General features: G+C 42.3%; 1 protein-coding gene across 1 annotated transcript in view; it reads right to left on the reverse strand.

Moving 5' to 3' along the window:
- The window catches only part of SLC5A1 (solute carrier family 5 member 1), an 89437-nt gene that overhangs the window by 6950 nt on the left and 66282 nt on the right, over positions 1-16205 (reverse strand). Inside the window, exons 11-13 of the mRNA XM_053588464.1 lie at positions 8679-8829; positions 5797-5965; positions 1661-1876 (exon numbers count right to left, since the gene is read on the reverse strand). Of these exons, the coding sequence (XP_053444439.1) occupies positions 1661-1876; positions 5797-5965; positions 8679-8829 (536 nt within the window). The remainder of the gene's footprint in view (positions 1-1660; positions 1877-5796; positions 5966-8678; positions 8830-16205) is intronic.

Below are 16205 nucleotides of genomic sequence, written 5' to 3' on the forward strand. Positions count from 1 at the left end.
TGTAAATCATACATATGTATGCCCTTGTGATATATGAATATTCAGAGGCTGAGGGAATGACTCCCTCAAACATAGAAAAGTTTGTTGAATGACTAAATCTCATTTCATATTGATAAATGAATTTGTTTCTGTAGTACTGGTAACAGGAAACAAGACTAGACAGCCCTTTGTCTAGACCAGCAGTGTAAGTTCAGATTTCTGTACTATATTGTGTAATGGGGATAAGAAACTGTGGAAGTGTAGAAAAATGGACAATGAAGACTCACAAAGGGAAAACTGGAGGGAGGAGGGATGAAAAATCACAGGTGTATGAGGACAAGGTATGCTAGTTGGGTGATGGGTACAGGGAATAGAATTCAACTAGATTTAGGCACTCTATCCATAGCGACAGAGTGAGACTCTGTCTCAAAAAAAAAGGAAAGGAAAATAAAAGAATTCAAATAGATTTAGGGAGTATCTAAATTTATTTAAAATTTTTAAAAATAGAGTATTAAAAAATGCAGCTAAAACACACTTAATTCTCTTTTTAAAAAAAAAATCTATAGAATCGCGAGCTCTTAGAAGAGGGTAGAGTTAGAGTTGGTAGCACAGTTTTATTAACATAGTCTAGAGCATGAAGCAGGAACTTGAAGAAGTTTGAAGCTCAGTGGAATGTGTTCACCCCAACCGTGCCTTGGACGACCACCTTGCTTTCCCTCTTCAAGAAGGAGCACAGAGCCAAGTGTGTTTGTGTCTGTGAGACTTTCAAAGCAGTTAATACATCACAAAGGAAGCCTGTGACACATCCAGCTGATAGATGTGACTGTGGCTCTGCTGCTATAAAGGCAATCTCTATTAGACATTAAGGTTTATCACAACTCTTAAAATTTTGGCAACGAAGGTGAAGGTCTCCTAGGGATTGCGTAGGCTCTTGTATTTATGCATGCGTGAATTAAGGGTTCATCTTTCTCTGTGTATAAATATGACCTTAGGTTAGCGTTAGCTCTGTTCCCTTGGAAACCTGAGAAAAGCAGAATGTCATCCACATTAGGTCACCAGACTATATTGCTTATGGTAGAAATTTCCCCTAATTTGGTAGTCTTCATCTGTATGGAAAAAGCTATTAATGAACCCTATACCAATGGTGGTGTCTAGAGCTACAGAACAATAATTGTCATTTTTTTAAATCTTGAGTCAATTGGGCTTTGATATTGTTGGAAATGTCTTGAGTTCTATGGGCAACTGTTTGGTGGCTTAACAGGAAAAAAAATCCAGAGGTAAACCATGCTTGGTGTTTCCCTGAGCGTAGTGATTTTTATAGCAAGCATGTCCCTCTCCCAGATCCCTGAAAGCATTGACCATGGAACTATAAAAGGAATGTCAGTTCCTATTTGGGAAAGTGGGTTTCTAGGCCAAGGTATCCCTGTGCCTGCCCACGTGATCTCATTCCCTTGCACCTGAGCTGTCACTGGGAGCAAGATCCAGAGAACGGCCCGTGCACTGAAGTGCAGACTGCTCTGAGGACTCCCACTGCTGTGTCCTTCCACATGAAACCAGTGGTAAGTAATGGACAGTTTTAATTGTGTGAGCGTGAGATGCTTAACTGAGCTGAGGCCAACCGAGCGTGCTGCAGCATCAACTTGAAACAAGGGCAGAACAGGTCCCCCAGGCAGATACTCACATGCACATCTGGGATGGGCTTGGTCAAGAGGGAGACGACCACGATGGTGATGATAGAAATGACAAAGAGGAGGATGGCAAAGTACAAGTAGTGTACCCCGCAGATAATCGTGGGACAGTTACTGGGCTCCATGCAGCTCCCGGTTCCATAGGCAAACTCAGTGATCATGCGGGCAACCCCAATCAGAAATCCTAGGATCAGTCCCCAAAAGGCTCCCTGTGGAAGAAAGCCCTCGGTGAGCTAATACTGAACACGCAAAACAGCTGGGCAGTCTCAAATTCCTGGGTAACCCAGAGGTGAAAGAAATGGTAGCTCCAGGCCATCTGAACCCAGAACACTGGAGTTCAGAACATGGCTGGGAATGTTAGGTGAGGCCTTTCCTGTGTCTGTCTATCGTGTTTCAACATGATTTCACCTGAAGCATCAAACAAGGACTCCTAATACAAGTGTCTAACAACTGGAGTAGAATGTCAACCAGAAGCCTTAATCCTAAAAACTCTCTTTAACCTGGAAAATAATTTGAGCCTCTCTGCCATCAGCTACTATTACCACCAATCTCCAGATTTAGGTAATAATCATTGTGAATTAATTTGTATCCCACAAAGATGTGGGAGGAAAAAAAAGAAATTGAGTCTTTGAGGGATAAGGAGAAAGAAACTTTTCCGTCAAAACATAAATAATGCAGTCGGGTGCAGTGACTCATGCCTGTAATCCTAGCATTCTGGGAGGCCAAGCAGGGAGGATTGCTTGAGCTTAGGAGTTTGAGATGAGCCTGAGCAAAAGTGAGAACCTGTCTTTACTAAAAGTGGAAAAACTAGATGGGGGATTGTGACAGGTGCCTTTAGTCCCAGCAACTCAGGAGGCTGAGGCAAGAGGAGTCACTTGAGCCCAAGAGTTTGAGGGTGCAGTGAGCCAGGACCCCACAGTACTCTACCCAGGGTGACTAAGTGAGACTCTGTCTTTAAAAAAAGCATTATTCATCTATATACAGAGTGGTCATAGATTTCGTGCACAACTATTTTAAATTGCACACAAACCTTGTGGGAACCCTGTATATGCAATTAAAATAGTCAATTCTTTTAAACTGCACAAGAATTTTATGGCCACCCTGTGTGCGGGGGGTGGGGGGGCTGGTGTGAATATGAACATATATGAATAATGCTTCCTTCCTCAGCCTCCTTTAGGACTATTTTACAAACTACCTAGAGCTGCCATTTCTCTCCCCTCTATTTCTTTGCCTCGTCCTCCCCAAGAATGTTAGAACATAAAATTTTTTTACGGTAACTTAAAATGACACTCTGTGTCTTTACGTTTGGTTTTGGGATTGCATATTAGAAATACGGAAGACTGGGCGGCGCCTGTGGCTCAGTGAGTAGGGCGCCAGCCCCATATGCCGAGGGTGGCGGGTTCAAACCCAGCCCCGGCCAAACTGCAACCAAAAAATAGCCAGGCGCTGTGGCGGGCGTCTGTAGTCCCAGCTGCTCGGGAGGCTGAGGCAAGAGAATCGCGTAAGCCCAAGGGTTAAGAGGTTGCTGTGAGCCGTGTGACGCCACGGCACTCTACCCGAGGGCGGTACAGTGAGACTCCGTCTCTACAAAAAAAAAAAAAGAAATACGGAAGACTTTTAAGAAACTAGAAACATTAGGGAACAATTGTTAGGTTTTTTTTTTTTTTAAATTAACTCTCTCCTTCCTTCCTCCTTCCTTCCTTCCTTCCTCCCTCCCTCCCTCCCTCCCTCCCTCCCTCCCTCCCTCCCTCCCTCCCTTCCTTCCTTCCTTCCTTCCTTCCTTCCTTCTTTCTTTCTTTCTTTCTTTCTTTCTTTCTTTCTTTTTGGTCAGTCCTCACCTAAAGGACCAGGCCTAAGAGTAGAGGCCACATGTTAAGGGTACTAGTGATAAAGTAGAACGTGTTCTTTCAGAAGGGTGACCCAAAAGAGCCTTCTTAATTTTGTCAAATGCTGTTCAGCACCTTTGTTAGCGATTGGTACCCCTCCACTTCATACTGTAAGAGTACAAAATTACCAGCTAGTTTTTGCATGTGCCATGTGTAAACATGTCTCTGGATCTTCGCATAGGTTATTCTTTCTGTCTGAGAGAGTAAGAACTCTTCCCTTCCTAGGAACATTGTCCTAGATTAAATAGAACAAGCTAGACAGAACTGGGTAGGCACACTGTCCTCACTGTGGCTACATCACTGTGGACACGCCACTCCAACACCAACCCCACTGCTGTGTAATCACCGATTCACTTCTCTGACTCCCCGTCCAGCCTGGGAGTTTGCCCAGGAAAAGGAGCAAGTTTCATTCACTTTATGTTGTGAGTTCCCACCCTATGCTGGCATCTGGAACTGTCTGCCAGATGGAGAAATTCACAAGGAATAAAGGAACGATGCGTTTCCCATTCATCCCTCATATACCAATTCACCAAAAATTATATTGTTGATTTTAGTTTGTGTGAGTAGTATTGATGAGACTTGCTGAGCCTTTCCTTATCTTTTGGAATTAGCCTCTTTCTATTCCTTTAGTTTTCATTCTCAAGAGGCTCTTAAAAAATCTGGTAGCCTTTGATATTTTCCTCAAGATTTAGAGTCACCTCTCAGCTAACACAATACCTGGCCAGGCCCAAGGCTCACCTTGTGGTCTCTACTTGCTACTCCCTGGACATGCTATCCCAGGTTTTCTGAACCTCGGCACTAAGATATTTAGGCTTGTGGGGGTTGCGGGGCTGTCTTGTGCATTGTAGAATGTTTAGCAGCATTCCTGTCCTCCACCCACTGGATCTCAGGAGCATTCACCCGACCTTGACAATCAATACTATTTCCAGACATTGCCAAATGTCTCCCTAGGTGGAGAGGGCAAAAATCACCCCCAGGTGAGAATTACTAGTGTCTATCCCAATTCTTAGCCCTACTTTTTGAAAGCCCTGGTCCACTGTTGACCGGAATCTGCTGGTGGCCTGCTATAATACCCAGTAGGGCTTTTGGACACACCCTCCAAATTCGTATTTTAGAAACCTCCCAGTGATCCAGCTTTCTGTCAGTCCCTATGGAAACTTATCCCAAGATGTGTGTCTAGTTCTCTAACCAGTTGAATCAACTGTCAGGTTTAATCCTGATATATTTTTTCCTGAATCTCTTCCTTTTTATAGTATGTGTTATATTTTATCCCTCCGTCATTATGTGCTTTACATTGCTTTATGTATAGAATTCTTGAGCACCAGGACTTTGTCTTTGCTGGGCCCTGAAAACTGCTGGCTGAAAGGCCAAGTTCAGGGCAGAGTACCAGAGGTACCCTGTGTCTTCTTCTCTGAAGCTGATCACCCAGAGAACACACTTCCCAGGGGGTACAGTGCATTCTCTTAAGAAAGAAGGCAGTCTGGTCAAAATCACCAAGAACAGACAGAAAAGGTACAATGTGGCTTGGCACCCATAGCACAGTGGTTATGGCACCAGCCACATACACCAAGGCTGGCGGGTTCGAACCTGGCCCAGGCCAGCTAAACAACAACTGCAATCAAAAATATCCAGGTGTTGTGGCGGGCTCCTACAGTCCCAGCTACGTGGGAGGCTAAGGCAAGAGAATCGCTTAAGCCCAAGGGTTTGGGGTTGCTGTGAGCAGTGACACCATGGCACTCTACCCAGGGCAACATAGTGAGACTCTGTCTCAAAAAATAAAAAGAAGATGGATTTTCCAATACTCAGGAATAAATGCCCTTATATACAATCTAGGTCCAGAAAATGCCAGGAAGGCTATGTTAACCAGTGTGATGAAAATGTGTCCAACGGTCTATAAAACCACTGTATGGTGCCCCATGATGGCATTAATGTACACAGCTATGATTTAATAAAAAAATAAATAAATAAATAAAATAAAAAATAAAAATAAAATGTACAATCTTAGTTGCGAACCTATAGCAAGGAGGACAGGGCAGTTGGAGAGAATGGAAACCCTGTATCAATTCCCAAGGAGTTTGCCCCAACAGAGAGCCCGGTGGTCGCTGAGGGCTTCCCCTACAAACTCTCAGCATCACGTTCATTTCTGCTGAAGGTCTCTAGGAAATAAGATCTTTCCCACAGAGAAATACAAACCCACGTGAGGATTTCCATGCCAGAATACCTTTTCTGGACATGATACCTACTGGCTCATTGACTCTCTTCCAGAAAATAGCAAGCAGGAAGACAGCGGCAATGGGTGGTCCCAAGTAACTGGTGATAGATTGGATATAATCGAAGAGCTGCCCGCTCTGTGCGGACTGCACGATGGGCACCCAGGCGATGCTGATGCCAATCAGCACCAGGATGAACAGCCTGAAATCAAAGCCCCACAACAGAGTGTCACAAAATAACCCTGCACAAGGAAACACCAGTCACTACATGCCAAGCATACGTGCCATGCGGCAAACAGAAAAATCATCACATTTACTTCTGAGCTTTTTTTCTTCCATATTCTTCATATAGAAAAGTCATTTGTGCCCATGAGTAAGAGAAATTCACTTGGCTTTCGATAGTAACATGGGCCCAACAACAAGGCACGGAAGATTCCCACTTTGAGATGCACTCGATTATGAGAACAAGGTATGAATTTTGGAGCCAGACAGCCCTGGATTCAAATTCTTATTCTCTCTAGGTGACACAGGACACATTTCCTAACCTCTCTGAATGTCAAGTTCTCCACCTGTAAATTGAGAATGTGGTCGACCTTGAATGTGGTTGACCTTGCAAAGTTGGGAGTAAGGATTAGTGGTCGTCAACACCTTGCAAATAGCAGACACTCTACAAAGAGTAAAAACTATTATTCTTTTCTTCTTCTCCTCATTTTTCTTCATAATGAAGTTTAAAACACTAACAGAGTAGGGCGGCGCCTGTGGCTCAGTGAGTAGGGCGCCAGCCCCATATGCCGAGGGTGGCGGGTTCAAACCCAGCCCCGGCCAAACTGCAACAAAAAAATAGCCGGGCGTTGTGGCGGGTGCCTGTAGTCCTAGCTGCTCGGGAGGCTGAGGCAAGAGAATCACGTAAGCCCAAAAGTTAAAGGTTGCTGTGAGCCGTATGACGCCACGGCACTCTACCCGAGGGAGGTACAGTGAGACTCTGTCTCTACAAAAAAAAAAAAAAAAAAAAACACTAACAGAGTTTATAAAGGAACAGTCTGGGTAGGAAGAGACATGACCACATTTTTCCAGCTTTCTTCCACATGGGTTGCACTTTAGGTCCTAAAAAGATTAGAAAGTCTTTTGCAAGCATTTAGTACTGGTGCTCATGATTAAATTAGAAGACTGTGAACCTCTTCTGCACTCACCTGATTTTAAGGCAAAAGAACCATCAACTGACCTTCACATAGCAGTGTTTCCCTCACGTATTTCTCCCTCTGGAATGCCCTTCCCACTGTCCTCCACTTACCCAAATCCTACCTACATACTGTACTCAGCTCTGGTTCTCTCTCCCCCAACTACGCCATAGTAAGCTGCACTCATCCTCCCTCATCAGAGCCCCTGATTGCTCTTGCAGTCCCCATGGCAGAATCTGGAATGATCTCACATCACTATGAGCTTATCCATGGCTGTGATAAGTCCCAGGACCATAGCTACAGGACACCCCAAAATGTGAGGCCCTACATAGTCTCAGGGCCATTAGCAAAGCCACAAAATGGTTTTCTTTCCTATTTCACATTTGAGCCGCGTAAGTAACAGGAAGAAATCAGTAAATGCAATTCCAAAGAAGCAGCCAAAGTAACAGTGCTGCTTCCTATAGTGCAGAGAAGTGGAGACTGGAGTGGTCCGCTCTCCCCTGGGTGCCAGGCGTCTCATCCCCTGAAAGTGGACTGCCGTTTTTCTTTTTCTTCCTTTGCCCTAATCTTGCTGATGAGAGCAATGAGCTAGCCATTTGCGCCTTCCCTGCACTCACTGGGAACCTTGACTGACCTCAGGGACTCGCTCTGCCTACCCTGAGGAGGTCAACCTGCCACAGCCCCCTGGACGGGCACAGCAGAGCTCCTGTGAAGAACTCTATCCAATGTATCTGCCCAGGGGTAATCATGATAGTGAGCACTTTTGGCCTAGTTTTATTATACTGCTGTGTCTATTAGCCCATCTGACTATAATAAACGCACATATAGGTTCGTATTTTAGACTCTGCAGAACCTAATCACAATCACAATCTCATTATGATCTTCACAGTGGGCCTGCAAAATGTTGTATCAAGTGGTCGAGGCATCAAAGGGCCTCAAAGATGGTCAGAGTGGAGAGCAGGGGAAGGCAGCACGGGGACGGCTGGCATCCATAACTCAGTGAGTAGGGCGCCGGCCACATGCACCAAGGATGGTGGGTTTGAACCCCGCCAGGGCCAGCTAAACAACAATGACAACTGTAACAAAAAAAATCTTGGCATTGTGGCAGGTGCCTGTAGTCCCAGCTACTCAGGAGGCTGAGGCAAGAAAATCACTTGAGCCCAAGAGTTTGAGGTTGCTGTGAACTGTGATGCCATAGCACTCTACTGAGGGTGACATAGTGAGACTCTGTCTCAAAAAAAAAAAAAAAGAGCCTGGGACAAAGACTCAATTGGCCACAGATCCTGGTCCTAGTCCTTCACTGTCCAAGCTGTTTGAGTTTAAGCAAGATGAGCCTTATTTTGCAAGCTGATAGCCTGAAGATTTGATTAGATGATCTCTTATGGCCTTCTAACTCCAGAGGGGCACTGTGCAGTGATCTCCAATTTATTTATTTTTATATACATCATCTCGTTTACTTAATTATTGTGTTAAGACATTTATACTCTATACTAATAAATCTGACATGTACCCTTGCATTATGCACCATAGGTGTGATCCCACCATTCCCCGAGGTCAGATCTAGTGATCTCCAATTTAAATGAAACACCACTGAAGGGCAAATGTAACCAGCCACAGAGGTTACTCTCATGACACTCAGGCACCTGCCAGCCTCCCCCAGCTCAGATGGACAGCACAGATGGAACCTCTCTGAGCATTCAAGTTTTGTGGCACATGGCAGGGAGAAGCTGCATTTACCTTCCTGCAATCATGAGCTCTCTCTCCGACGCCTGCTTGCGCACCTTGGTGTAGATGTCCATGGTGAAGAGGGTGCTGGCGCTGTTGAAGATGGAGGTCAGGGAGCTCATGAGAGAGGCCATCATGACAGACAGCATCAGGCCTCTCAGTCCTGGAAGAGAAGGAGGTTCTGAGTGGTACATACAGCACCCTCAGCTCTTTCTTACTTGGAAACTACAAAGGCTCAAGGTTTGTTTGCCTTCTGAAACCATGCCCTGTTCTCTAATTTATGTTTCCAGAAAGACTTGAAGTTTTAAGAAGTGGATGTACAATTTTATTATTTATTATATATATTACATATATTCTCACAGCAGCCAATGAAAAGCTAAAGACACCATATTTACGAGGTGAATACTTTGCAACCGGTTGATGAGGATAATAATGATGAAGGTGGTGGTGGTGGTGGAAGTCGCAGATGGGGGGTGTATGCATATGTTCCCATCAGAGGAAAATTTTATACAGTCTCTTACCCAAAAGATTTCATGATACAGCAGAAAGATTGAAACTAGGATTCAAAAGATGAGGTTCTCAACAAAGCGAAAAGAGAGCCAAAGAATGAGAGAAAACATGTGTAATTTGTATATCTGATAAGGGTCTAGTATACAGAACATATAAAAAAAAAACTCCTATAACTCAATAAAAAAATAATCATCCAGTTTAAAATAGCAAAGGATCTGAATAGATACTTCTCCAAAGATGTACAAATAGTCAATAATGATATAAAAAGAAGCTTGACAACAGGGAAATTCAAATTAAAGCCACAATGAGATACTACTTTGCACTCACTAGGATGACCACACTAAAACAATAAAATTAAATAAAGTATGGATAACAGCAGCTATAAGTAGAGATGTGCAGAGAGAGGAATATAAAGTGGTACAGCCACTGTGGAAAACAGTGTGACATGTCTTCAAATAATTAAACATAGAGTTACTACATGACTCATCAATTCTACTCCTAGGTATATACCTGAGAGAAATGAAAACATATAGACACACAAAATCTCTAACACGAATGTTCATAGCAGCATTATTTATAATAGCCAAAAAGTGGGAACAACACAAATGTTCACCAACCAATAAATGAAAGAACAAAATGGACAGTTGATAGATAAGCAAACTTGCAATGGAATACTATCAGTCAATAAAAAGGAATGAAATACAAGACCATGCCCTGACATGGATGAACCTTGAAAAACATTATTCTCCAGATTATATTTATAATAAACATCCAGAATAGGGAAATTTACAGAGACAGAAAATATATTACCAGTTTCCTAAGGCAAGGCCATTGGGGTAAAGTAGGAAGTGCCTGCTAATTTTTTTCACAAAAATAGAATTTTTTATGAGTTTATGGAAACTTTCTAAAATTCGTTGTGGCAATGGTTATGCAACTCTGTACATAATAAAATCCACTGAATTATACCTCTTAAACATGTGAATTCTCTGGCATGTGAATTATAGCTCAATAAAGTTATTTTTTTCCTTTTCACTATTGTTTCTTTAATAAAGTACTTTTAGATTTTACCCTCACTTTTTCAGAGGGTAGCTCATAGTTTTCTAGTCAAATTTTAAAGTAATTTGACTATTTTTGAAGCAAAAAATTTTAACATGTAGACATGTCCATGTTTCTTCACTTATTGTTTAAAGAACAAAAACAAGAAAAAAGAAAATACAAGGCTCCCGTCCAGAAGGAGCGTTAAAGGACAGAAATTTAGCAAGTAACTGGGCAGATTTGAGCTGCACCAAGAGAGAAGTTTGAAGAACACACATCAACCCCGCTGTGGCAAGCTGTGACCTCAAGGATACAAACAAAAGATATAAAATTCATCGCCAAGCAGACGGGAGTCCCCTCCCCCATGAGAACGGCTCGGAGTGCCCCACAAACAAATGAGCACAGTTCAAAGGTCCTCCCACTACACTCCACGGGAGAGATCCTCTAAAAACTGCACCTACCTCCCCTACTAGGGTGCCACGGCGTTCTCCTGCCAGACATAAAACTGTATAAAACTGTATATATTCTCTACCTGCAACTCTGAGCTCCCAGCACTCCCCTCCACTCTCACTCTGAGGTCTGGAGGCCTGTCCCCCAGGAGTCCAGATTCTTGGGTGATTTCTCGAGGGGTATGGACAGGGCCTAGACTGCAGCTGGTCAGTACTGACTCTATGGCATGGGAGTGAGGAGAGGACGGTCGGCTGAGAGGGAACCACACGGGAGCAGTGGTGCCCCGAGGCGCAGAGCAGCAGCCATCTTTTAGCAACTATAGGGCTCACTCCCGGATATTCTGAAACCACACCCCCCGTCTCCCTGGGCAATCAGAGGAGGCCCAGCATCTACTCAGGTGGCAACCACCATGGAACAGATCTGGGACGGAAATGCAGGCCCTGTGAGTAAAGGGTTTCCCTGAGGCGGTATTGGCCTGGGTGTAGAGCCAGGAAGTTCCCAGGGCGGGGCTGAGCCAGAGGACCACTTTACTGAGCCTAAGATGCACCCGGCCCTCAGGGGATCATCAGCCTATAGACAAAGAAGACAGGAAGCTAGAACTGACAGGTAACTGAATACAAACCTGCAGGAGCAAAGACAGGGCCTGAGGCGCAGGCTCTGGGAACTCAAAACAGCTTCTATTCTGCAGGGGAATTTAGCAGGGACAGAAACAAATTCCCACAAAGTTGTTCTGTTCTGTTCTGTCAGTAACATCAATCAGGGGTGGGGCTGGAACTGAGTGAACACCCCTCAGCCTCCATCAAGCGCCCGAGGTTGTCAGGCCTCACCACCACCTGCTAGATAGAGGCAGAGCTCAGCAGCCTGGTTCAGCAGAAATAGATTTCCTTGTGATTGAGGCAGGTACAAAGCCCTGGAGTATCTATTCACTACTGGCAACTGGGTCAAAGCCCTGCGGGACTATCAGTGACTGGGTGTGACAGAGATGCAAGGTGGGAAAGGAGGCATCAACCTTCCCAGACTAATCTATTTGCTGGGTGGGTCCTCCTGACTCCACGCAGCACTGGAGCAAGCCATATCAATGTAGTCACCAGACCCCTGTGACCTAGTTGCCAGAGACCTTTTAAACTCTCCCACCTGAGACAGGTGCTGATGCAGACAATTGATTTGGACCTTTTGAACTGAGCCAATCACACAAGGACTATTTAGGTGGTGCCCTGGGTGTGTGGTTGTAGTAAGGTTTGATTTTCCCTTTCCAATTGTTGCCTGTGGGGGGCAGGGTGACTTAATTGCTGGTATTTCTTCACAGCTGAAACTTAAACCCAGAGTAACTGTTTCACTAGGGTCAAACAAAGACCAGCTGAAAACAAGACAGAACCACTTAGCCCCACCACACCAAACAGGCCCCCAGTTTCTCAGGCCATAGAACTGTACGGGTCCTCAACAAAGCTCCAGGGGAAAAATCAAATGGTGTAAAACAATCATTGGGCGGAATCAGCAGAAAAACTCTGGTAACGTGAATAACCAGAATAGATCAACGCCCCCAAGGAAAGATATGGCAGATGTAACTGAAGATCCCATTCATAAACAGCTGGCCGAGATGTCAGAAATCAAATTCAGAATTTGGATTGCAAACAAGATTAATAGAATGGAGGAAAATTTGGAATTAGAAATTCGAGGAGCAATTCAAAAGTCAGAATTAGAAATTCGAGGAGAAATTCAAAAGTTGTCTCAAGAATTTAACGAATTTAAAGACAAAACCACCAAAGATTTTGACACACTGAAGCAAGAATTTGCAGCCCTCAACGACCTGAAAAATACAGTACAATCCCTCAGTAACAGAGTGTAGCAAGCAGAAGAAAGGATTTCTGACATTGAAGACAAAGCCTTTGAACGCTCCCAAACTCTCAAAGACAAAGAGAAATGGAGAGCGAAAATGGAACATTCTCTCAGAGAGCTCTGGGATAATTCGAAGAAGGCTAATATCCGCCTCACTGGAATCCCTGAGTGTGATGAAGTGGCCTCGCTAGACACAGAGGCCCTTCCCCATGAAATTATGAAAGAGAATTTTCTGGACATGCCGACAGATTATGAAATTCAGATAACAGACAGTTTCAGAACCCCAGCACAACTTAATCCCAAAAAGACATCCCCCAGGCATATCATAATTAACTTCACTAAACTTAATACGAAGGAGAAAATTCTGAAAGCAGCCAAACATAAGAAATTCATTGCCTACAAAAGTAAGAATATTAGAATGACTGCAGATCTCTGCTGAAACTTTTCAAGCCAGAAGAGGGCAGTCATCGACTTTTAATCTCCTAAAGCAAAATACCTTTCAACCCCAGATCCTGTATCCAGCTAAACTGAGTTTCATTTATGATGGAGAAATTAAATACTTTAATGACATTCATATGTTGAAGAAATTTGCCATAACCAAACCAGCTCTTCAGGATATTCTCAGACCTATCCTCTATAATGACCAGCCCAGTCCTCTACCACAAAAGTAAACTCACTCAGATACTTTTGATCAAACTCCAACTTCCACAGTAGTGAAAGGATTAAAAATGTCCACTGGACTTTCGAAAAACTCGATATCCAAAATTTTACCAGACTTATCAATATTCTCCATTAATGTGAATAGCTTAAACTGTCCTCTAAAGAGGCACAGGTTAGCTGACTGGATACAAAAACTCAGGCCAGATATTTGCTGCATACAAGAGTCACATCTTACCTTATAAGACAAATATAGACTCAGGGTGAAAGGATGGTCATCCATATTTCAGGCAAATGGTAATCAGAAAAAAGCAGGTGTTGCAATTTTATTTGCAGATACAATAGGCTTTAAACCAACAAAAGTAAGGAAGGACAAGAATGGTCACTTCATATTTGTTAAGGGTCATACTCAATATGATGAGATTTCAATTATTAATATCTATAAACCCAACCAGAATGTGCCTCAATTTATAAGAGAAACTCTAACAGACATGAGCAACTTGATTTCCTACAGCTCCATAATAGTTAGAGATTTCAACACTCATTTGGCAGTGTTGGATCAATCCTCCAATAAGAAGCTGAGCAAAGAAATTTTAGATTTAAACCTAACCATCCAATATTTGGATTCAGCAGACATCTACAGAACATTTCATCCCAACAAAACTGAATACACATACTTCTCCTCAGCCCACAGAACATACTCCTTAATCGATCACATCTTAGATCACAAGTCTAACCTCAGTAAATTTAAAGAAACAGGAATTATTCCTTGCATCTTCTCGGACCACCATGGAGTAAAAATTGAGCTCAGTAACAACAGGAATCTGTATACTCATAAAAAAACATGGAAGTTAAATAACCTTATACTGAATGATAGCTGGGTCAGAGATGAGATTAAGAAGGAAATTGCCAAATTTTTGGAACAAAACGACAATGAAGACATGAATTATCAGAACCTCTGGGATACTGCAAAGGCAGTCCTAAGAGGGAAATTTATAGCACTGCAAGCCCTCCTCAAGAGAATGGAAAGAGAAAAAGTTAACAACTTAATGGGACATCTCAAGCAACTGGAAAAAGAAGAACATTCCAACTTCAAATCCAGTAGAAGAAAAGAAATAACCAAAATTAGAGCAGAATTAAATGAAATTGAAAACAAAAGAATTATACAACAGATCAATAAATCAAAAAGTTGGTTTTTTGAAAAGGTCAATAAAATAGATAAACTTTTGGCTAACCTAACCAAGAAAAAAAGAGTAAAATCTTGAATCTCATCAATCAGAAATGACAAAGACAAAATAACAACACACCCCTCAGAAATTCAAAAAATCCTTAATGAATATTACAAGAAACTTTATTCTCAGAAATATGAAAATCTGAAGGAAATTACCAATACTTGGAAGCACGTCACCTTCCAAGACTTAGCCAGAATCAAGTGGAAATGTTGAACAGGCCCATGTAAAGTTCTCAAATAGCATCAACCATACAAAATCTCCCTAAAAAGAAAAGCCCAGGACCAGATGGTTTCACGTCAGAATTCTACCAAACCTTTAAAGAGGAATTAGTACCTATATTACTCAACCTGTTCCAAAATGTAGAAAAAGAAGAAAGACTACCCAAAATGTTCAATGAAGCAAACATCACCCTGATCCCCAAACCAGGAAAAGACCCAACAAGAAAAGAAAATTATAGACCAATATCACTAATGAATATAGATGCAAAAATATTCAACAAGATCCTAACAAACAGAATCCAGCAACACATCAAACAAATTATACATCATGACCAAGTCGGTTTTATCCCAAGGTCTCAAGGCTCGTTCAATATATGTAAATCTATAAGTATAATTCAGCACATAAACAAATTAAAAAACAAAGACCATATGATTCTCTCAATCAATGCAGAAAAAGGTTTTGATAACATCCAGCATCCCTTCATGATCAGAACACTTAAGAAAATTGGTATAGAAGGGACATTTCTTAAACTGATAGAGGCCATCTACAGTAAACCCACAGCCAATATTGTATTGAATGGAGTTAAATTGAAATCATTTCCACTCAGATCAGGAACCAGACAAAGCTGCCCATTGTCTCCACTGCTCTTTAACATTGTAATGGAAGTTTTAGCCACCACGATTAGGAAGAAAAGATGATCAAGGGTAACCACATAGGGTCAGAAGAGATCAAACTTTCGCTCTTCGCAGATGATATGATTGTATCTGGAAAATACTAGGGACTCTACTACAAAACTCTTAGAAGTGATTAAGGAATACAGCAGTGTCTCAGGTTACAAAATCGACATTCATAAATCGGTAGCCTTTATATATACCAACAATGGTCAAGTTGAAAAAACAATTAAGGACTCTATCCCATTCACAGTAGTGCCAAAGAAGATGAAATACTTGGGAGTTTATCTAAAAAAGGACGTGAAAGATCTATATAAAGAGAACTATGAAACTCTAAGAAAAGAGATAGCTGAGAATGTTAACAAATGGAAAAATGTACCATGCTCATGGTTGGGAAGAATCAACATTGTTAAAATGTCCATACTACCCAAAGCAATATATAATTTCAACGCAATCCCCATTAAAGCTCCACTGTCATACTTTAAAGATCTTGAAAAAACAATACTTCGTTTTATATGGAATCAGAAAAAACCTCGAATAGCCAAGACATTACTCAAAAATAAAAACAAAGCAGGAGGAATCATGCTACCAGACCTCAGACTATACTACAAATCGATAGTGATCAAAACAGCATGGTACTGGCACAAAAACAGAGAAGTAGATGTCTGGAACAGAATAGAGAACCAAGAGATGAATCCAGCTACTTACCGGTATTTAATCTTTGACAAGCCAATTAAAAACATTCAGTGGGGAAAAGATTCCCTATTTAACAAATGGTGCTGGGTGAACTGGCTGGCAACCTGTAGAAGACTGAAACTGGACCCACACCTCTCACCATTAACCAAGATAGACTCTACTGGATGAAAGATTTAAACCTAAGACATGAAACTATAAAAATACTAGAAGAGAGTGTAGGGAAAACCCTTGAA

This window comes from Nycticebus coucang, chromosome 4 (genome assembly GCF_027406575.1).
Source record: "Nycticebus coucang isolate mNycCou1 chromosome 4, mNycCou1.pri, whole genome shotgun sequence".
Lineage (NCBI taxonomy): Eukaryota > Metazoa > Chordata > Mammalia > Primates > Lorisidae > Nycticebus > Nycticebus coucang.